The following is a 24,585-nucleotide window of genomic DNA, read 5'->3' on the forward strand; positions in this document are numbered from 1 at the left end:
TCCTCCCACAAGTTCACAGCAAAGGATGTTTTATTGTTTATTGCTTATTTGCATGGAAAATATTGAACATCTTTTTTTTAAATTTTATTTTACTTTAAGTTCTGGGATACATGTGCTGAACGTGCAGGTTTTTTACATAGGTATACATGTGCCATGGTGATTTGCTGCACCTATCAACCCATCATCTAGGTTTTCAAACATATTTTTAAAAATCAAACTCTACCTAAGAGAATAGAAAAACACACCCAAAGTACCTATCACTCAGCTTCAGAAGTAAATCCATGGCTAATCTTGTTTCATTTTTGTCCCCTGCACTGCTTCCCTCCTCCACCAGACTACTTTGAAGTAAATTCCAATATCATATCATTTCTTCCTGAAAATATTTCAGAATGTCTCTACAAAGAATAAGGAGTCTAATTAAAATAAAGAGCTTCTGCACAACAAAAGAAACTATCACCAGAGTGAACAGACAACCTATAGAATGGGAGAAAATTTTTGCAATCTATTCATCTGACAAATATCTAATATCCAGAATCTATAAGGAACTTAAACAAATTTACAAGAAAAAAGCAAACAACTCCATTAAAAAGTGGGCAAAGAACATAAACAGACACTTCTCGAAAGAATACATACATGTGGCCAACAAACATGAAAAAAAGCTCATCATCACTGATCATTATAGAAATACAAATCAAAACCACAATGATACCACCTCATGCCAGTCAGAATGGTGATTATTAAAAAGTCAAGAAACAACAGATGCTGGAGAGGCTGTGGAGAAATTGGAACGCTTTTACATTGGTGGGAATGTAAATTAGTTCAACCATTGTGGAAGACGGTGTGGCGATTCCTCAAAGACCTAGAACCAGAAATACCATTTGACCCAGCAATCCTATTACTGGGTATATACCCAAAGGAATATGAATCATTCTATTATAAAGATACACGCACAAGTATGTTCACGCAGCACTATTCATAATAGCAAAGACATGGAGTCAACCCAAATGTACATTAATGATAGACTGAATAAAGAAAATATGGTATATATATGCTATGGAATACTATGCAGCCATAAAAAGGAATGAGATCATGTCCTTTGCAAGGACATGGATGGAGCTGGAAGCCATTATCTTCAGCAAACTGACACAGGAACAGAAAACCAAACATCACGTGTTCTCACTTATAAATGAGAGCTGAACAATGAGAACACAGGGAGGGGAAGAACACACACTGGGGCCTGTAGGTGGGAGTGGGGGGAGGGAGAGCATCAGGATAAATAGCTAATGTATGTGAGGCTTGATACCTAGGTGATGGGTTGGTTGGTGCAGCAAACCACCATGGCACACGTTTACCTATGTAACAAGCCTGTATGTTGTGCACATGTATACTGGAACTTAAAATAAAATAAAATTAAATTAAAAGAAAAAAAGAATAAGGAGCCAGGTGCAGTAGCTCATGCCTGTAATCCCAGCACTTTGGGAGGCGAAGACAGGTGGATTACTTGGGCCCAGGAGTTTGAGACCAGCCTGACAATATAGTAAGGCCCCATGTTTACAAAAAGTAAAAAAGAAAAAAAGAAAAAATTAGCCAGGTGTAGTGTTGCACACCTGCAGTCCCAGCTACTTGGAGGCTGAGGTGGGAGGATCAGTTGAGCCCAGGAAGTTGAGGCTGCCATGCCACTGCACTCCAGCCTGGGTGACAGAGTGAGACCCTGTCTCAAAAAAAGAAAGAAATAAAAGAAAAGGAAGGAAGGAAGGAAGGAAGGAAGGAAGGAAGGAAGGAAGGAAGGAAGGAAGGAAGGAAGGAAGGAAGGGAAGGAAGGAAGAGAACTGTTCCTAGCAACGGCTTTTGAGCAAAAGGAAAATTATAGAAAATCTTTAATTTTATATGGGTCGAGTAGCCATTCCAGATTTTGGTTTAATTCATTCATTAATTTAAATTGGTAAATAAAGATGGTATATATTTATGATATACAACATGATATTTTGAAATATATATACATTGTGGAAAGGCTAAATCAAGCCAATCAACATGTGCATGACCTCACATACTTACTATTTTGTAGTGAGAAAATTTAAAATCTATTCTCTTAGCAATTTTCAAATACAGAATGTTATTAACGATAGTTAATACTTAGTAGACAATAGTTAATTGTCACCATGTTGTACAACATATCTTTTTAGCTTACTCCTCCTGTCTTATTGAAATTTTGTATCCTTTGACCAGCATCCCACCCCACCCCCTCCCCCAACCTCCTGGTAACCACCATTCTACTCTCTGCTCTTATGAGTTCAGCTTTTATATATTCCACATATAAGTGAGATTGTGTGGTATTTGTCTTTCTGTACTTGACTTATTTCACTTAGGGTTTTTCATCATTAATCCTACTAAGCTTTCATGGCTACCCAGCAGTCCTTGACAAATCATTTACTAGGAAGATGATGGCCTCATCTGCAGTGAAAACTGGCAATGAGTTTTCTATATCCAAAGCAGTTTATTTAAAATTCAGCTAATGATAAATCACCAGGTATCTGAAAGCTCTCAGCCATTTCACTCTTCTCAGTGCCCTGACCACTCTAATCTCCAGGTATGCTGGCCCTAGGATAGGGATGCTCTTAGTTAAACCAGAGAAAGGATAACTCTCTGTAATTCATAATATTCATTCTAAGGATGGTAAGAAGCATGATAGCAATAACATGTGCTGTAACTACAATCTATGAAGTTATCCGATTAGAGAGGAAAATTTCCCCAATTATATTCAATATCATAAATTTCCATTTGTAATGAATATAAGTTTTCAGCCTAAACATTAGTGGAGAAACTGGTAGAATTGAATAAAGTCTGTGGTTTATACTATTGTACAATTCTTAATTTCTTAGTTTTAACAAATGTACCATGATTATATTAGACGTTAGAGGAAGTTGAGAGAAGGGTATATGGAAACTCTCTACTATCTTTGCAACTTTTCTGTAAATCTAGAACTATTCCAACACAAAAAATTTATTTTAAAAAGCACTTGATTCCTACCTCTTACCATATGCAAAATGATTCATCAACCTAAATGTAAGAGCTAAAACTATAAAAGTCCTAGAGGAAACATAGGAGTGAATCTTGGTGACCGTGAATTAGGCAACGGTTTCTTAGATATGACATCAAAAGCACAAGCAACCAAAGGAAAAATAGATAAAATAGACTTCATCAAAATTAAAACTTTGTGTTTCAAAGCACACCATCAAGAAAGTAAAAAGACAACTCATGGAATAGAAAATATTTGCAAAATTTGCAAATAATATATCTAATAAAGGATTTGTATGCAGAATATATAAATAACTCTTACAATTGAGCAATAAAAAGCAAATAACCCAATTTTTTAAATGGGCAAAGGATTTAAGTAGACATTTTCCAGAGTATGTATATGAAGGGTCAATAAGTATATGAAAAGATGCTCAACACTATTAGTCATTAGGAAAATGTAGATCAAAACCACAATGAGATTCCACTTCACACCCACTAGGTTGGTTAAAATAAAAAAATACATAAAGTGTTTAGCCTGATTTAATCATTCTACATTGCAAACATATATCAAAACATCACATTGTACCTTATAAACATATATAATAGTTGTTTTTCAATTAAAAATAAAATTAAATGATATTAAAAAAACAAAACAAAGAAAAAATATTAAGTGATGATGAAAATGTGGAGAAATTGGAACCCTTATCATATATTGCTGGTGGGATGATAAAATACTCCAGACACTCAAAACAGTTTGGCAAATTCCTCAAAATGTTAAACATGGAATTATTATATGACCCAGCAATTCTACTCCTAGGTATATGCCCAGCAGAATTGAAAACCTATGTCCACACGAAAACATGTACATAAATGTTCATTGCAGCATCGTTCATCACAGGAAAGAAATGACAACAGACTAAATCTTCATTAACTGATGAACAGATTAACAAAATGAGGTATACCCATATGATGGAACATTATTCAGCAAATAAAAAGAAAAAAATAATGAAGCACTAAGAGATGCTACAAAATGGATGAGCCTCAAAAACATTATGCTAAGTGAAGCACACAGAAAGCCACATTCTATTATTCATTTATATGAAATGTCCAGAATAGGCAAATTCATAGAAACAGTAAGTAGAATAATGGTTGCCAGGGGCTGGGAAGAGGAAATGGTAGGTAGTTGCTAATGAGTATTAGGGTTCTTTTTTCATGATGAAAATATTCTGAAATTAGATAGTGGTGATGGTTGTACAACTCTGTGCTGTATTATGCAATTGTACACTTTAAAAGGTTGAATCTTATAGTGTGTGAATTATATCACAATAAAGCCATTGTTTCTAAAATGTACTCAGAGTACTTGTTGGCACAGAGTAAGTACTATGTTTCCAAATATTCACTGCCCTCTCCCTGGGATGTCTTAGCATGTGACTTACCTTAGCCAATGAAATGTGCCTCTGGCTGTGCACAGTGGCTCACACCTGTAATTCCAGCACCTTGGGAGGCCGAGACGGGTGGATCACAAGGTCAGGAGTTTGAGACCAGCCTGGCCAACATAGTTAAACCCCGTTTAAAATATACTAAATATACTAAAAATACACACACACACACACACACACACACACACATACACACACACACACAAATTAGCCGGGCATGGTGATGTACTCCTACAGTCTCAGCTACTCGAGAGGCCGAGGCATGAAAATCGTTTGAACCCAGGAGGCAGAGGTTGCAATGAGCCGAGATCGTGCTACTGCACTCCAGCCTGGGAGACAGAGTGAGACTCCAGGTAAAAAAAAAAAAAAAAAAAGAAAGAAATGTGCCTCGAAATTATGTATATTACATCCAGGGAGAAGCTTTGGGAGCTAGCATGTGGTTCACTGTATCCCTTTGCCCTCTACCATAACACTCAGCAATGTTCAAAACAGGAGTAGCATCATCAGCCTGGGTCCTAGAGTAAAAACAGCATAGAGCAGAGCCACAGCCAGCATTTGATGGACACACAGTATGAGTGAGAACTGATGTAAACTACTGAGATTTTAGAGTATTTGTTAACACAGCAAAATCCAGCCTATCCTGACTAATGCAGGATATTACCGTATAATAATAACTACTATTATCATTACCACGACTAGCAATCAGGAAGTAGAGACTGTTGTGCAATCACCTCAAACAATACCTCCAATGTGCCACACATGGCAAACATGTGGAGATACCATGTGGACAGAGGACGCAGGTGAGAAGTCAAGTCAGAAGGAACACTCTCATCAATAACGATTTACCGAGCAGCCTGTACTGGTTCTGGGGAATTCAGAGATGCCATGTACAATCTCTCTTTCTCAGGGAACTCAGCTAACAACAGCAGCTACTGTTGATTGAACACTTACTATGTGCCAAGCCCTTCAGGCTCCAGTACATGCATTGTCTCCAGTCTCACCAAAGAGCAGTTTGGTGATGAACAAGAAACTTCTCCAATTTTCACCCACAAATAAACAATTCTATTTTAGAGAAATTAGTGAAGCAAATGAAAGGTTGTGGGATCCGTTTAAAATAGCTGCAGAGTGTCAGCGGCTGTGAGCCAGACCAAACAGCACACCTTCCCACACATCCTACTTGGGCCTGTGATTACTCAAATCCCAGCACTGGCCTGGGGAGCTGCCCACCAGGAACATCCCTCCACAGAACAACTAGAAGGCAGCTTGCCAGAAAAGGGCAGAGCTGGACCTGCCTTCAGCCTCTGAATGGACTAAGAGTTAATGGGTGGAAATGCATGAAATTGTTCTTTAAAAATTTGTGCTTAACATCATGACTCCCATGCTTTGGTTTTCTACCACTTCACCTGGCTGTTTGCTTTTGTAGTTCTGGCACTAGTTCAGCCGTGCCGAGGGAGCTGGGAGAGGGAAATGGCTCACAGACTCCTGGGAAGCTGAAGCTTGATCTTAAGTCTATTTGGTGGTAAGGAGGCTGCAGAGACAAACATTCATTCATGTGCTAAATGTTTTAAAACTCTCTTTGTAAATGGAGCATGGTAAGTCTAATTCTGCACTCCAGTGACAGGCACAAGGACAGATGCTGGACCTTGAGACATACAAAAGTGACAAAGCAGGCTGATGAATAAGATGTCATCTCTTCTACCCACGAAGAAGTCATCCTGGTTGAGGTTAGGCTGAGACACAAAATTGTGCCTTGAATGTAGAAGTACAGCAAGTACCAAGGGGGTGCATCTTTTCCTGTCCTGGGGCGGGAAGGGCATAGGTGACACCAGAGACTAGGAAAGCTTCTGCTGGAGGGGAAGAGCCCCTCGGTGGGGAGAAGAGACAAGATTTGACTGGTTTGCTGTGGAGGGGGTGGTGTGCAGTGGCTGCCGTCCCGCCCTCTGAGGCAGAGGCAGGGAACAGTTAGGAGCTCCCAGGTGCATCTCAACTGCCACACCATCTCAGCCTTGGAGTCTCTCATGTGTACAGTATGCATTTCCTTTAAAAAAAAAATCAGAGAAACAACATCTTTAAAGCCAACCAGTTTCTTTCCACCTGACCCTGCTTTCTCCTGTAACGGAGGACAGCCTCAGAGAAGACGCTATGCGGTCTCTGAAAAAGTGGCCAACCGTAGGTAACAGGGGAGTGAGGACACAGCAGCCTTCTGATCTCACTGTGGACACAGTAGCGAACTGACAGTCAGTTCAGGAGGATTTAAAAACGTTCTCTGGGCCTGGTTTAAGATGCCCCATTTTCAGACATTCTTGGTAAAATCTGGAGTGCAGGAGAGATGCAGCTATAGACCCAGTTAGGTGACATCAGCAGGTCACCTCTGAGCAGGTCATAGGGTAGGAGAGAATGGGACGTGGTACATAAGGGTTGTGGCAGGGTCACGGGCACCATCCTGTACACAGGGTGGGGAATGGGCAGGGATGCAAAAGAAGTCCCTCCCCCAAGTTGGATGTAACCTCTGAATTCCCATGGCAGTGCATCTGTATTCCTGTATCTCTTGCCCCATGCATGAGGGTAGGAGTTGGTCTGGTTCATCTTTGCTTCCTCAACAGTGACTGATGGGTGCCTGTGCCAAAGCAATATTGTGTAATTAGAGGACTCCTGAGCTAGGCTGGCTGCATTGGAATCCTGGACTTTCTACTGACATTTGTATTTCACAGATGTTGCTTATCTCGTTAAAATAACGAAGACATTGAAGTAAAATGACTTCTTCAGTTATTCATGCATTCATTCAACAAATATTTATTGAGAGCCAAGGCACTGCTGGGATACAGATAAAAATCTCTGCACTCATAAAGCTTGCATTCCAGTGTGAGGAGATAAACCATAAACCAACGAATATGTAAAACGGGTAGGATGTCAGACTGTAATCAGTGCTATGGAGAAAAGCAAAGCTAGGAAGAGCCTTTTTCAACGGAAGGATCAGAAAAGACCTCCTGTGCAGTCTGAGCAGAGACCTGGTGGAGGTGGGGATCTGCCTTGTAGTATTTAGCTGAGCATCCTAGGAAGGGCAGGGTCCTGATGGGAGTCTGGTGTGTCCATGGATCAGCAAGGAGGTCATGATGTTCTGTTATTTGTCCAGGATTAATCAATACAAAGCTTGAGTCCCAGTCTAGTGCTGTAGTGCTAGAATTTTACACCTAAATATTTTCTTACTTCGTGGGCGCTGCAAATTTTATAACTGCAGGTTTTACTTTTTTTTCCTTCTAAATATCTTTATTTGAGTATCTTTAGTAAATAAGTTGACTTTAAGTTCTTTGTTTCTTTTGAGATGGGATCTTGCTATGTTGCTCAGGCTGGTCTTGAACTCCTGGGCTCAAGTGATCCTTCTGTCTTGGCCTCCCAAAGTGTTGGGATTACAGGCATGAGCCACCATGCCTGGCTGATGCTAAATTCTTAACATGCCTAGTATATTTTAAAAAATAATTTTAACCATTTTTAAATGTACAACTCCGTGACATTAAATGCAATCAGTGTCGTGTAGCCATAACCACTATCCATCTCCAGAACTTTTCCAGCATTCCAAACAAAAGTTCTGTATCCATTAAGCCATTAACTCTCTTCCCTCACCTCCATTGCTGGGTAATGTCTACTCTATTTCTGTCTCTATGAATTTGCCTGTTCTAGATATCTCATATAAGTGGAATCATACTATGTGTCTCTGGCTTATTTCACTTAGCATGCTTTCAAGGTTCATCTATTTTGTAGCATTAGTAAAATTTTACTTTTTATGGCTGAATAGTATTCCATTGTATATGTAGGATATACCACATTTTACTTACCCATTCACCTGTTGATGGTCATATGAGTTGTTCCCACATTTTGGCTATCATGACGAATGCTGCTGTGAACACTGGTATGCAAGTATCTGAGTTACTGCTTTGAGTATATGTCTAGAAGTGGAATTGCTGGGTTACATGGTAATTCTACAATTAACATTTTTTTTTTTTTTTTTTTTTTTTTTTGAGACGGAGTCTCGCTCTGTCGCCCAGGCTGGAGTGCAGTGGCGCTATCTCGGCTCACTGCAAGCTCCGCCTCCCGGGTTTACGCCATTCTCCTGCCTCAGCCTCCTGAGTAGCTGGGACTACAGGCGCCCGCCACCTCGCCCGGCTAGTTTTTTGTATTTTTTTTAGTAGAGACGGGGTTTCACCGTGTTAGCCAGGATGGTCTCGATCTCCTGACCTCGTGATCCGCCCGCCTCGGCCTCCCAGAGTGCTGGGATTACAGGCTTGAGCCACCGCGCCCGGCCTAGTTTTTGTTTCTGTATTTTACAAACCCTTGTGTCAAGGGCTGACTTTCAATATATTGCAGTGAGGGAGCTGCTCTGCCATGTACGAAACCCCAAATGATGTATACATTTTTGTTTGGCCCTAGTGACTTTTTATGACCCAATTCTAAATTTATACCAGTGGTTCTCAACTAGCAGTGATTTTCATTCTCTGTCCTTCCTGCTGGTGACATTTGACCATGTCTGGAGACATTTTGGGTTGTCACAACTAAAGGAGGGGGCGCTACTGGCATCTACTGGGTAGAGGCCAGGGATGCTGCAAAACATCCTACAATGTACAGGGGAGCCTCCCAAAACAGAATTATTTGGCTACTTCCAAGTATCAGTGCCAGGGTGGAGACTCCCTGGATTATAGCTTGTCATATTTCAGGTATCTTCAAAACGTGCCTTAATTCCTTTTGGGAGTAAAGCAGAATATATAGTAAGCTCTTGTGAACTAAATGACATTAACATTGTGATAAAGATGCAGAAGGTATAACTTTCCTTTTATGCTACTATCTATATGTGTACTCAAATTATATATAATTGAATGTATTTATTGAATTAGTTGCTAATTAATAACCTAAAGTACAATGTGAGATAAAAATACTGCTATTGATATTTCCAAAAAATTACCATGTTCCTGAAGGAAACACATCTAGACATCTTTCACTGAAGATGGTCTTTCATTAAATTAAAAAAAATTTACTGGGCCGGGTGTGGTGGCTCATGACTGTAATCCCAGCACTTTGGGAGGCTGAGGCGGGCAGATCACCTGAGGTCAGGAGTTCGAGACCAGCCTGACCAACATGGAGAAACCCTGTCTCTACTAAAAATACAAAATTAGCCAGGTGTGGTGGCGCATGCCTGTAGTCACAGCTGCTCAGGAGGCTGAGGCAGGAGAATCACTTGAACCCGGGAGGCAGAGGTTGCAGTGAGCTGAGATTGTGCCATTGCACCCCAGCCTGGGCAACAAGAGTGAAACTCCATCTCAAAAAAATTCACTGAATGCAATCACGTGCCAGATTCTCTGTTTAGAACTAAAAATATATGGGTGGACCAGGTGGATGTAGTCCCTGTACCTTCAGAGCACAAACCTCGCTAATTAACATTTTGCATCAGGCCAACCTTTTTTTTTTTTTTTTTTTTTTTGAGATGGAGTCTTGCTCTTTTGCTCAGGCTGGAGTGCAGTAGTGTGATCACAGCTCACTGCAACCTCCACCTCCCAGGTTCAAGTGATTTTCCTGCCTCAGCCTCCTGAGCAGCTGTGACTACAGGCATGTGCCACCACACCTGGCTAATTTTTGTATTTTTAGTAGAGACGGGGTTTCACCATGTTGGCCAGGCTGTTCTTGAACTTCTGAGCTCAAGTGATCTGCCCACCTCGGCCTCTGAAAGTACTGGAATTACAGATGTGAGCCACTGTGCCCCACCCATTTGTTAACAGTGTTTTGATGCCCCTCCTCTTTTAAAGTTGAAAAGCTGAAGGCAACAGAAATTCTTATGAAATGGAAAACTTTAATTGTTTAAAGCAAAGGCACAAGTAAACATTTCAGGTTATTATACAATGTTACAATAAAAAATTCCAACAGTAAAATGAAACACATTATAACTTTGCTCCTTGGTAGTATATTGAATGTATTATTCTATCATCTCCTCTTTGGAGTGAAAAGAAAGGATAGGCAGATCAATGGATGTGATGTAAAAACTTGGATCATAAATAGCATCCACTATATCTTTAACCAGAAATTGAATTTCAGTAGAATTAAAATTAATTTTTAAAACTTAGTTTTGTTAATAATAGAGCAGCAATAACTTTCAAGCTAAAACTCATTGTTTTAATAAGTAAATAATTGATTTCATGAAATGTTTGCTGTCAATGTCTGGTATGTTAATGTACATTAATCAAGCTGGTCATGAAACAGTTTTACCAAAATATAATTCATATACTTATTTTACTTTAAACTTGAATATTACAGTGCATTATATAAAAGATAAATGAGAATAAGGAACTAAATTATTTCTTATGATGTCAGATATAATATACTTAAAAAGGTGTAGACCTTATTTTCAATCAAAGGCACTATCTGGAGAGTTAACAAGCTGCATCATGTTCAGAGCTGAGAAAAAGTTTTTCTCCTTCCCAAATAACTGGCCGATTAGTTGAAACCTGACATCTCAGCTAGCAAACACTGAATACCTAGTATCTAGCCAAAAAACAAACAAACAAACAAAAAGACGGTGGGGGTAGAAATTGTGTAAAGTTACATCTTTGACTTCTTTTCCCAGGAAGAAAAAAAATTTTTTTTTTTTTTTTTTAAAGAGATAGGGTCTTGCCATGTTGCCCAGGTTGGAGTGCAGTGGTTATTCATTCACAGGTGTGATCATTACACACTACAGCCTCAAACTCTTGTACTCTAGTGATCCTCCTGCCTCAGCCTGTTGGATAGCTGGGACTACAGGAGTGTGCCAATTTTTAAAAAGGCTGTTGAAGTGTTTTCTTGATCTAAAAGTGTCTGTTTCATTAACTCAATGCAATTTCCATTTTATTCACATCACTTGTATCCTATACTCGCAGCTTGTCAACCCAGGATGGCAATGACAACCAGGAATGTAATTATCCCAAGGGAGCAAGCTTTCTTATTATGAGTCATTTCAGTCACTTTTCTCCCCTGAATATTACTCAACTCTAAGTGTTTAACTTAACAACATTTAAATATCACAAAGTGTCAGAGATTAAATAAAATTTATCAAGAGAACATTGTTCAATGCTTCAAAGTCTTCAACAACATACTTACATTAATTTGAATGAAAAGGAGTCAAACCAGGGCATGATATCCTATTGCATCCTAAAGGCCTGGAAGATTTTAAACTCTTCTGAGGTGTATTTGAATCAGATCTTCAAAGAAAAGAGTGTTATTTCTAGTTTTTTGTTGTCCAAATTACAAGAGTTTCAACGAATTAAGGTTTCCTTACCATGATTCTTTTAACACCTAATTCCTAATCAGAAATGGTACTTAAGAATATCAAAGTTTAGAATTCAAACATGATTCTGAAAATTTCTTATCTTAAAGTCAAATGATAACCTTTACTCAATAAAGTATACCCTTAAAGGTCTGTGATGCATGCTTTAAAGAACGGTGATGGGATTCTGGAATTCTTTCCTTTCTTTCTCCTTCTCGAAAGATACCGATATCTTTCTACAATTTTCTATGGAATAAGAGACTTCATCATATAAAATGGCTGGCATGTTTTCCCTTTTGAATAGTTCTAAGATCCACCATGAAATTTTACGTTTCCAAATCATAAGCTTAATAGCAAAAGCAAACAATTTGACCTACCACTGAGTTAAACTGAAGAAGAAAAACCTGCATTTTAGAGTATCTGTTATCAAGGGTTAGCAAACTTTTTCTGTAAAGGATCAGATAAATATTTTAGGCTACCTGGGCCATATAGTCTCCCTCGCAATGACTCAACTCTGCTACTGTAGCACAAAGCAGCCATACACAGTATTTAAAAGGGTGAGGATGGGTGTGCCCCAATAAAACTTTACATATGGACACCGCAATTTGAATTTCATATAATTTTCATGTGACACAAAATATTAGTCTGTGGAACTTTTCCCCCAACTATTTAAAAAAGTAAAAAGTGGCAGCTGACTGGAATAGCTTGTAGGCTGCAGTTTGCTGACCCCTAGTCTAGATCATTCAGATCTCTTGATGTGAGGGTCAAAGCAATAATGTGGCCATGAATCATCTCACTTCACTTGGGCATTGATAGCCTTTTGAGCTGATAGTATAGAACTCCGAACGAAAAATCCCCAAAGCACAAGACAATCCTACGAGTAAGTAGTATCTACACTTACAAACTGTGTAGAGCTTGTAAGTGTTGATACTCGATATCTATCTGCATATATATTCAGGAAACATTTAAATCAAATTTATTTAAATTACATTGTCAAAAAAGCAGGGAACTGCCAGGTGTGGTGGCTTACGCCTAGTAATCCCAGCACTTTGGGAGGTCAAAGCGGGTGGATCACCTGAGGTCAGGAGTTTGAGATCAGCCTGGCCAACATAGTGAAACCCCATCTCTACTAAAAATACAAAAATTAGCCAGTCGTGGTGGCGTGCACCTGTAGTCACAGCTACTTGGTAGCTGAGGCAGGAGAATCGCTTGAACCCGGGAGGTGGAGGTTGCAGTGAGCCAAGATCGCACCACTGCACTCCAGCCTGGGTGACAGAGTGAGACTTCATCTCAAAAAACAAAACAAAATAGGGAATTGAGAAATTCTTCAGCTGAACCTTTTCAAAAGCTTTGGTGTTAAGGAGATCTAGGTTAAAATCTTGGCTCTCACTGGGTGTGGTAGCTTGCACCTGTAATCCCCACACTTTGGGAGGCTGAGGCAGAAGGACCGTTTGAGACCACGAGTTCAAGACCAGCCTGGACAACACAGTAAGACACCTGTCTCCATATTAAAAAAAATCTTGCCTCTGCTACTTACTAGCTTGTAACCACAGGTAAGTCATTTAACTACCAGAATTTAGCCTGGTGTTAAGGACAGACACAGGGGTATGTTTTCAATTTCATTTCTCAGGCAAGCAAATACCTATAAAAACCTTCCTGGAAAGCCTAGTTCAAAATGTACCTGAAGGCTTAAGTCCTAGGTTTTGACAGAAAACTACTTATCTTTTACTCTATTTCATAATTTTTTTCTCTGCACGCAACATACTGTGCAAAACTGTGCCTCCATACATACTGAATTCTACTTTTCTCTTCCAAGGCTTTTTTCCATAAGTTAACAAAAAAAAAATTTTTTTTTCATAGGCTAAAATGAGAGTAGAAAGTACCCAGTCAACATATTCATGTCATCTTTCCATAGTGCAAGTATAATTTGGGTGTTTTCTCTAATTTATCAGTGACAGGCATCCTGTTTTCTTGGAAATAATATCTAAATGATAAAGGAAAAACTGGTAGGAAAGGATTCTTATGGCTTTATCTATAGAACAAAAACTAGAGATTCTGAAGATCACGTTCATAGATTATTTGTAGATATAATTGCTATGTTTCTTGGACCATAGCCCATTACTTAAATTATATTCAGTAGAATATTAGCACTAACTAATATGTGCTATAACCTCTTCAGTCATGAAAAATTTAGTAGTTACATACACATGAAATAAGATTCCACCAATAGTGTTTTCGAACAGGCATCAGTTATGAATTTGCTAGTGCTGAATGCTAAGCAAAATACTAAAGCTCTTAAAATATTAGTGTTTTATTTTTAACTTTTCATTTAACCTATTATTTACAGAAGTCCTGTTAGATGCCAAAAGCAGTCATTTTGCAACATGTATGTTTTCATATAAAATGATGTTCAATGTTAGGTGGTACAGATTTATAAATATGTACAAATAAACAGTATGTCTGTAGTTAACCTACTACTCTGGTAACCAACACATGGAAGCATCATATGCACATAAAAGTTAAACATTAAAACAAAACTTAAAACTCTCAAAACAGATAAGCATGAATTTGTGTTTATATAAAGTCTTTGCGTGTGGGGACTTTCAGTGGCCCACCAATAATTTTCACGGAAAAAAAAAAAAAACTCCCAGATACAAACACACAAGGTAGGCTGGGTGCAGTGGCTCACACCTGTAATCCCAGCACTTTGGGAGGCTGAGGCGGGTGGATCACTTGAGGTCGGGAGTTCGAGACCAGCCCACCCAACATGGTGAAATCCAGTCTGTACTAAAAATACAAAAAATTAGCCAGGCGTGGTGGTGCGCACCTGTAGTCCCAGGTACTTGGGAGGCTGAGACAGGAAAATTGCTTGAACCCGGGAGGCGGAGGTTGCAGTGAGCTGAGATCACACCACAGCACTCCAGCCTGGGTGACAGAGTGGATCTCTGTCTTAAAAAAAAAAAACAACAATAAAAAAAACAAAACACAAGGTAAATCAGACGTATGTCTTGGTCAAATGTCTGTAGACAGCCACCTTGAGAACAAATTGATAAACATAAATATACAATTTGCTCACTGAGCATAAAATATTGCACAAGAGCAGTTTTGTCTGAAGAAAACTCAATTTTCCATAGTTTTGAACTTCAAAATGGTTCCCCCATATAGATATAGTTGCATTTTCTAAACAAGAAACATTAATATTCAGTAATACTGTTAGAACCTTGTTTTACACATTAACCATATACCAGTCTACTTTATGGCAATGGTAAGTCAGTGGTAAAGATTTGGCAAAGATAAAAAGGCAGATAAGACTGTAAAATATATATATATATGTATATATATATGTACATATGAAACAAATTATTTCCAAAAATCCCTAATCATATGATAGCTGATCCCTTAAATAAATCCATAGTCTAGGTCACAGTGATGGTCAGACAGTGGTTGAATACGACTCTCTTCTTCTCGGGGGCCGCTCCTTTTGAACCACTTGATTGCTCTCTCTGGTCTCCAGCACACTGTCTTCTGTTTCGCTCTCACTACCATCTGCCACTGCGGGGTCCAAAGACATCGAGCCAGATTTTCCGTGCAAAGGAAAACCAACACCAGTTTCCTGTAAGGAATTATCTATAAAATCTTCATCGGAGGAATGGAATGATTCATCATCTCCTATTAAATGGTTGACAATGTGGATTCCATCAAAAGGCGGTTGGCCTGAGAAGCCCCTCTGGCCTTTTAGGCACCTGAGCTGTTAAAACAAAATCCAAATTAATATAGTCAAATGGGGGAAACACACACACACCAAAAAGCAAACATTTTTAAGACTCTTAGCAAAGTTTTAATAATTTGTAAATCATTTTCATCATTTACAGAACTATGGAGACATTTTAAGGAAGAAGGAAGTTTAAGGAAGAAGATGCCTTATTATTTTTCTATTTACAGGTATAATCATAGTTACTAATTTTTGAGTGCCTTCTATGTGTTATATAATGGGCTTATAACTTATTTTTATTTTTTTTTTTTTGAGACAGGTCTCAGTCTCACTTTGTCACCCAGGCTGGAGTGCAGTGGTGTGATCTCAGCTCACTGCAACCTCCACCTTCCAGGCTCAAGCGATTCTTCCACCTCAGCCTCCTGAGTAGCTGGGACTACAGGCGTGCGCCACCATGCCTAAGTTTTTTGTATTTTTTGTAGACATGGGGTTTCACCATGTTGCCCAGGCTGGTCTCAAACTCCTGGGCTCAAGCAATCTGCCTGCCTCAGTCTCCCAAAGTGTTGGGATTACAGGTGTAAGCCACCACACCCGGCCTGTAACTTATTTTAATTGAATCATAACAACAGAGCTATGTGGTAGATTTTAGTATTTACTTTTCTCATTCTACAGATCAGGAAATGGAGACTCAGGAAGAGTAACTTACTAAGGACATATGTAGCTAGTAGCAGAGTTTACAGTCAAATTAAATCTTCAATATACTAGAGATAATATAATGGACTCCATGTACCTATCACCTAATTTCAACAAGTAACACCCATCACAGACAATCTTTTTATATTACACCCCTCTTGTTCCTGGATAATTTTGAGATAAACTCCAGACATCCTATCAGTTTATCTGTAAATATTTTGCTGGCATTTCTAGAAGGTATGAACTTAAAAACCATACTATCACACACACTATCTTGAGAGAATGTCTCCATAGTTCTGTAAATGATGAGAATGATTTATAAATAATTAAAACTTTGCTAAGAGTCTCTATCCTGTTATAATAGCCCAAAGGCCAGCATATCACTGTCACTCACAGTGGGGGAGGACTGCTGCTTCCCACTCATGAGGTTTCCTTCTGCATGGGGGGAGTGCCAGTCCAGTATAGTATTTCTGCCTTCTCTCCCCAACTCCCCCTGGGGAGAAGGTGGGGCTTCTCTTAGTGGGGAGGAGGAGAGAGGAATGGTATGCCTCGCTCATCTCTTTTCCCTTTCTTCCCAGCTTTTAGAACGAGGCTCAAGTACTCAATCCGTGGAGTTTTGTAGTATAAGACCCTCACATGAGAAGGCTTAAGGAGGTCAAAAGCTACCTGTTACTGGGTGGGAAAGTCTGACTAATTCTAGAGTTTAGTATTGAAAAAACTGTGCCACATTTAAATCTAAACCACATTTTCCAAAACCAGTTTTATCATAATTAAAACTGATTTATTTTCATCAGCTGCCACTTCTTTGCTCAAGTTTCCTCAAACTGCCAAACCCACAACCATGATAGTACCAGTTCTACTCACATACAATTAAGTCATCAGTTCTGCCCTCAAGAGTTTATGTTTTAAATATAAAGCTTGATTTTGACATTCTGTCACTTATTTCATTTCTTTCACGCACCATGAATTTTCTCCTACAATAAAGTGAAGAGTAAAAAACCAAAACCAAAAACAAGAATTAGCTACCAAATATCTACTCTATTAAGAATCTTGCTAAAATATGCTCCACGTCTCCTACCCTCATCCTTGGTTCTAAGGGACAAAGTCCTAGTCACAACCTTTCAATTCTTTAGATAAAGGCAATGTGAAATATTCAGGAAATATTACATACACTTTCAAAACTAACGGTTCTAAGAATAAAGACATTACAGCCTCGCCATAATACCTCCCAGCTTTCCAGAAAGACTTCCAGGAAGAAGTGAAGAAACCTCAGCACTTCCCTGCTTATACATGACAGCAAGAATCAACAGGGATGCTGGGACTCAGAACACTGATGTCTGGCCCAAACAGACCTTCAACTATAAAATTCCTGTGCCCTAGACCAAGTGGACAACTTTATAGTGAGGTACAATGTAATTTAAATAATACCATTCTCCTTGGCAGAACAGAGGGATCTATACTTGGAGTTGAATCTTTAGGAAAAGGGCATAGAGCACCACAAAGGCCTCCTCAAGTTTGTGATACCCACTGCATTGTTACAACTGCCACGTTCTGATGCAACATCCTATCGCCATATTGCAACACACGATTTATAGCTCCAAGTGTTAAATTAAGTCAGTTAATCTCTTCCTTTCTCTTTTTCCCCCAGACCTTTTTGAAGAAATCATATGGAACACGTGTCTTCCTTCTTCCTGGCTGTTATAAAGGAGGAGTATGGCAGAAGAACCACAACTTCCCAACTGTTTGGAAAGCTGCAGCTTTCCTTTGCTCTAACAAAATTTACTGCAATTAAAACATGTAGCCTCATCATCAGATGTAATTATAGAAAATTAACTATAGGTTGAAGGGTCATTTCCTCAACATCAAAGGAATCTCACTAACAGCTGTTAATATGGAATAGCAAAGGTAAAGGAATTTATTGGTGGAGAGAAAAAATGGTGAAGGTAAGCGACTATCTGGTAAAACTGAAGCTATCCCTGGTTATCTGTCCCTTAGACTTAGGTGTGTGCACACTGGATCTGATGAGGGAGGAGTCCTGTACTAGGCCTGGAAGTGGGCATTTGGGGAAGGAATTCCAGGGTACTGAGTACCCAGAATATGTTCTAGAAGGGGTTGCATGAACTTCAGGGTCTTCTGGGAGTCCTCATCCTGTGGAAACGGGTTTGGCTAGAAGAAAGCCACAGCTGGGCCCTCTAAAGTGTAGTCCTGGCTATCTGATCTAAATGGTATACTGCTTATCCTTATTACCAGACTGTCAGGGGCAAACTATATTTAGGCAACAACAAAAAGCAGGCAGACAATCAACCTTCCCAACCCCCCCTTTCCTCCAAACAAACAAACAAAAATCCTTCATGGGTATTATCAGTAGCAAACTGAGATTAGCATATTTCAAAATGTAATCCACTAGTCATCTGCATAAGAACTGAGGATCTCTGTCAAAAATGTAGAATCCCTCTTGAGATCTAAGGATTCAAAATTCTGAAAGCGAAATCCCAGAACATACATTTTTTACATGCATCTCAGGAAATTTTGAAATACGGTCAGACCTCTATTATCAGTGGGACCCACATTCATGGATTCAAACAATTGTGGGTCCAAAATAATTAGGAGAAAAAAAAGGATGGTTTCCTCTGTACTGAACATGTACAGACACTTTTCTCGTCATCATCCCCTAAATGATATAGTATAACAACTATTTACATAGCATTTACATTGGATTAGGTGCTACAAGTAATCTAGAGATGACTCAAAGTATATGGGTGGATGTCTGTAGGTTATATGCAAACACCACATCATTTTATATAAGGAACTTGAGCATCCATGGATTTTTGGTATCCATAGGGATCCTGAAACCAATCCCCCATAGAAACCAAGGGATGACGGTGCTCTAAACTCTCAGAATCACTGTGGTAGACCCTCTGGTGCAAATAAAATGGGGCTGAGACAGAAATAAGTCGATTTAGCTGAAATGGAACTATTGATTATTTAGGACAAAAGTGCTTCTGAACTATGAACATCCGACTAGTGTCTGGTGTATAGAAATGTACGTGATCTTTCCAGTAGTACAACCAAGCTGTTCTGGGCCAATTCTACCACCTGGTGGTTGACACAAGGAAAACTGTTTAAACGAACTTTTTCTGCAACTTTCTTCTTGTGGTATAGAGGTAGGGTCTAAAGACCTATATAATTAAAACGCCTGAATAACTCTGATGCACATCTCAGAATAGGGACCACTACTCTAGGCAATGGCTTTTGTTTGTACTTTGGTTTTGTTTGAAATCTCTTTGGGCTCATCAGGGAATCAGGAATCTGATAAAAACTACCCATTTGAAAATTACACATACATAATTTATCATATGCTTTTTTTTTTTTTTTTGGTAGGCGGGAGACAGGGTCTGGCACTGTTGCCCAGGCTGCAGTGCAGTGATGCAAACTCAGTTCACTGCAACCTCTGTTTCCTGGGCTTGAGCCATCCTCCCGCTTTAGCTTCCCAAGTAGCTGGGACTACAGGTGCCTGCCACCACACCTGGCAAACTTTTGTATTTTTTGTAGAGACAGGGTTTTGCCATTGTTGCCCAGCTGGTCTTGAACTCCTAAGCTCAAGCCATCTGCCTCCCTTGGCCTCCCAAAGTGCTGGGATTACAGGTGTGAACCACCATGACTGGCCAAGTGTATGTTTTTGAGGCCCATTGTCTTTCCTAATTTTTGAATACATACTACATGAGTATCTTCAAACATTGAGCAACAACAAAAATTCTCTGTGAAATGCCAGTAAAAAAAAAAGGTATTATATTTCCAGGTAAAATGAGACATGGGTTTTTTAAAGTCACTGAACGTGCGTGGAAGTATTTTTGAGACTCGCTAAGGAAATAGAGGCACCAGCACTCTCTGTAATTTTTAGTAAAAGACTCCTATCTGAGGGAATCTTGGGATTCCCCAAAAAAGGACCTCAGTTTGATCAACCTACAATGAAGGTCAACAAGTCCTACCCAGGAATTCAGAACACCTACTGGTCTTTAGTTCCCTAGTCTTAATTACCAGATATTTGAGGATAGTATCTACGAGAAGCCAGGAAAAAAAGGCAATTAGGGGAGAAGAGACTATCTGGGAAGAAGAAAACTTGTAAAAATCATTTATTGCCTCTGCAGACACTGCATCTATGTAAAAATAACAGGATGCTTTAAAAAAAAAAAAAAAAAAGAGGTCTTAGACATGAATTTCTCTGACCTGAAAGTAATGAGCTTCGAGACTGAAAAGGCCTATCAAGTGTCCAGGACAGTGGATAAAAATAGACCTATACCATGATACATCACAGTGAAATTTCAGGACACTTGAAAGAAAGAAAAGGTAAAGCTTCCCGCCAAAAACAAAAACATGGTTTATATAAAAGATTTAAGAATCAGAATGGCATCAGACTCTCCAACTGCAAAAGACAAAGCGGTGCCTTCAAAATTCTGAGAAAAAATAATGTCTACATTAAAATTTTTATATTTATCTTCAATTTTAAAAATACCCAAACTACCAAATAAATGTGAGGCTAAGTAAGAGTTAAGAGCAACAAGGCCTTTTTTTGTTTTGTATTTTAAACTTCTTTTGGGTCAATCATGAGATGTAGAATCTAATAAAACCTTTTTATGGTTTATCTCCCATAAACCATTTTTTCAGGAAAGTAGATGATATGCTCCACCAAAATAAAGTACATCAAGGAAAAAAGGCATCTTTTGTCCTTGATGGAAGAAAGAGGAAGTCCAGTACTAAAGTATGGCAAAAGGAATACCTAGGGTAATGAAAAATGTCCCCAACATGACAGCTGTGCAAGAGACCTATAGGCATCCAGCCCAGACTAGAGACTGCAGTGGTCAGAAGAAAGATTTCTTCAAGAAGATGAAATTCATAGAACACCTAAATTGTTGGGATAGAGGAGATTAACACATAAAAGGAGATTTCATGACACTAGAGGACAATTACACATAAGAGAACACACCAAGCAAATGAAAAAACCAAGGCAATCATTTGGGCCCATGTATACCGGCAAAACAGTCACATTAAGACACTATTTCCATATAACTGATGCTATTTGGCAATAAAAAGGAATGAAGTACCGATATATGGATGAACTTCAAAAATATTAAGCAGGCTGGGTGCAGTGGCTCATGCCTGTAATCCCAGCATTTTGGGAGGCCAAGGTGGGTGGATCAGTTGAGTTCGGTACTTCGAGACCAGCCTGGCCAACATGGGGAAACTTTGTCTCTACTAAAAATACAAAAATTAGTTGGGTGTGGTGGCGCACGCCTGTAATCCCAGCTACTCAGGAGGCTGAGGTATCAGAATTGCTTGAACCCCAGAGGCAGAGGTTTCAGTGAGCCGAGATCATGCCACTGCACTCCAGCCTGGGAAACAGAGTAACACTCTGCCTTAAAAAAAAAAAAAAAAAATATATATATATATATATATATAGAGAGAGAGAGAGAGAGAGAGAGATATATGTATATAAAAATATATATATGAAAGTTAAGTGAAAGACACAGGAGACCGTATGATTCCATTTATATGAAATGTCCAGAATAGGCAAATCTTAATAGAGACAGAAAGTAGATGAGTGGCTGCCTAGAACTGGAGGAGAGAGAAGAAGAAAGGGGGTGATTGCAAATAGGCATGCAGTTTCTTTTGGGGTGATAGAAGTATTCTAAAGTTGTGCATATAGTTGCAAAACCACACAAATATGCAAAACCCATTGAATTTTATACTTAAAATAGAATTTTATGATATGTAAGTTATATCTTAATAAAGCTTTTTTTTTTTTTTTTTTTAAAGTAGAGCCAGAAAAACAAGAACATCATTTTCCAACTCCCCTGATAACAACATCTTGGAAACATGTGAAAAATAAAACTTCCCAGGCCCTGTCTTCAGTCTCCACTCCAGAAGAAAGGCCTGAGAAGAGGCATACTTAAGCGCTTACGTGCTTGCTGTTCTGTTGTGAGTGACATTTATATAATTCTAATGATGTAAATGTAAACTAATGATGTACATCCTGTAAACTAATCTAACAAAAATCACTACATTAGTAGAATGGAGGGATAAAAAGTTTGTGGGTTCATGGTGGGGGGTGAGGAGGATGAAAAAGAGATAAATCCTTCGCTATGTAAAGATGCCAAAACTGAACACTCAAGAATTAGAGGCCAGGCACGGTGGCTCACATCTGTAATCCCAGCACTTTGGGAGGCTAAGGCGGGTGAATCGCTTGAGCCTAGGAATATGAGACCAGCCTGGGCAACAATGAGACCCTGTCTCTACAAAAAACACAAAAATTAGCTGGGCGTGGTGGCGTGTACCTGTAGTCCCAACTACTCAGGAAGCTGAGGTGGGAGGATTGCTTGAGCACAGGAGGTCAAGGCTGCAGTGAGCTATGATGCCACCACCACTGCATTCTAGCCTGGGTGATTAAGTGCGACCCTGTCTAAAAAAAACCAAAAAAACAAAAAAAGAATTAGTTTGAAAATAGTGGCCTGCAGAAAGCAAGTATGAGATTGCTTCTTTTTTTTTTTTTTGAGACAGGGTATCACTCTGTCACCCAGGCTGGAGTGCAGTGGCACGATCTCAGCTCACTGCAGCCTCTAGCTCTCAGGCTCACTCCCACCCCAGTCTTCCGAGTAGGTACAGGCATGGGACACCACACTTGGCTAATTTGTGTATTTTCTTTACAGACGGAGTTTTGCTATGTTGCCCAGGCTGGTCTCAAACTCTTGGGCTCGTGCAATCCACCCACCTTGGCCTCCCAAAGTGCTGAGATTACAGGCGTTAAGCCACCCTGTCCAGCCAAGACTGCTTCTTTTTGTAAAAGTCTTTTAATTATTCTTTGGCTCTTTAAATTATGTGTATGACAAATGTAAACATTAAAAAATTAAAACCTCCACTTCAAAAGAAGAAATAAAATATATGCTTTATCCAAAATTCAAAGACTGACAGCTGGGTGTGGTGGCTCATGCCTATAATCCCAGCACTTTGGGAGGCCGAGGCAGGTGGATCACTTGAGGTCAGGAGTTCAAGACCAGCCTGGCCAACATATGAAACCCTGTCTCTACTAAAAATACAAAAATTAGCTGGGTGTGGTGGTGCATGCCTATAATCCCAGCTACTTGGTAGGCTGAGGCAGGTGAATTGCTTGAACCCAGAAGGCGGAGGTTGCAGTGAGCTGAGATTGTGCCATCTCACTGCAGCCTGGGCCACAAAGTGAGACTCCATCTCAAAAAAAAAAAAAAAAAAAAAAAAAAAAAAAAAAAAAACCAAAACCAAAACAATTCAAAGACTGACATTAAATCATAATCAAATAGTGTCAAAAAATTATCAATGGGCCGGGCGCGGTGGCTCAAGCCTGTAATCCCAGCACTTTGGGAGGCCGAGGCGGGTGGATCACGAGGTCAGGAGATCGAGACCATCCTGGCTAACATGGTGAAACCCCGTCTCTACTAAAAATACAAAAAACTAGCCGGGCGTGGTGGCGGGTGCCTGTAGTCCCAGCTACTCGGAGGCTGAGGCAGGAGAATGGCGTGAACCCGGGAGGCGGAGCTTGCAGTGAGCCGAGATCGCGCCACTGCACTCCAGCCTGGGTGACACAGCGCGAGACTCCGTCTCAAAAAAAAAAAAAAAAAAAAAAAAAAAAAAAAAAAATTATCAATGATTGCGTGGACTTCTTTTTTTTTGCAGGCATTTTAAAAGCTTAACAGCATAAGAAACTACTGGAAATTGTCAAAAAATGGTCTTCCATATTTTAGTTTTATTATTTACTACATAAACTATACCTCAACTAAAGGCACCTTAGAAAATAAAGCAATTCTATAGTTCACAATCCAGAGATAATCCATTAACATTTTAATATAGCTTTCAAGATAATTTCTCTAACCTTACTTACTTTTCAAAAATGGATTGGTCATTACGCATGTTGTTTAATAACCTGCCTTTTTACTTACTAACATATCAAACATTTCTTGCTGTCATAATCTTTAACCGGCTGCATGGTATCTCATTTAGCAATGTGCCATCATCTGCTTAACCGATTTTGTTTGAAAATTTAGTTTTCCATCTCCTCACAATAGCACTGCCATAAACTCAGTTTCTGAACTCACAGTTCTTCAGAGCTGTCTTATTCTTTCGTTAAGATATATGGCCAAAAATATGAAATACAGCACGAGTTTTAACACTGAACTTTGAACACAGAACTTTGATTTCTATGTTTAAACTGTCCTCCAGAAAGGTGGTTAAGAATTTACACCCTTGCTGGGCATGGTGGCTCATGCCTGTAATCTCAGTATTTTGGGAGGCTGAGGCAGGCGGATCACAAGGTCAGGAGCTTGAGACCAGCCTGGCCAACATGGTGAAACCCCGTCTCTACTAAAAATACAAAAATTAGCGGGGTGTGGTGGCAGGCACCTGTAATCCCAGCTACT

At 39.4% G+C, this 24,585-nt stretch overlaps 1 protein-coding gene across 6 annotated transcripts in view; it reads right to left on the reverse strand.

The window, feature by feature from the left end:
- Nucleotides 1-10,270: 10,270 nt before the first annotated feature.
- The window catches only part of EVI5 (ecotropic viral integration site 5), a 280,650-nt gene continuing 266,335 nt past the window's right edge, over nucleotides 10,271-24,585 (reverse strand). For all 6 annotated transcript variants that reach the window (XM_050806911.1, XM_050806909.1, XM_050806893.1 and 3 more), the window contains one exon: nucleotides 10,271-15,484. In XM_050806911.1, the coding sequence (XP_050662868.1) occupies nucleotides 15,170-15,484 (315 nt within the window). In that variant the 3' untranslated portion in view covers nucleotides 10,271-15,169. The remainder of the gene's footprint in view (nucleotides 15,485-24,585) is intronic.

The sequence above is a fragment of the Macaca thibetana genome, chromosome 1, assembly GCF_024542745.1.
Source record: "Macaca thibetana thibetana isolate TM-01 chromosome 1, ASM2454274v1, whole genome shotgun sequence".
NCBI classification, from domain to species: Eukaryota; Metazoa; Chordata; class Mammalia; order Primates; family Cercopithecidae; genus Macaca; species Macaca thibetana.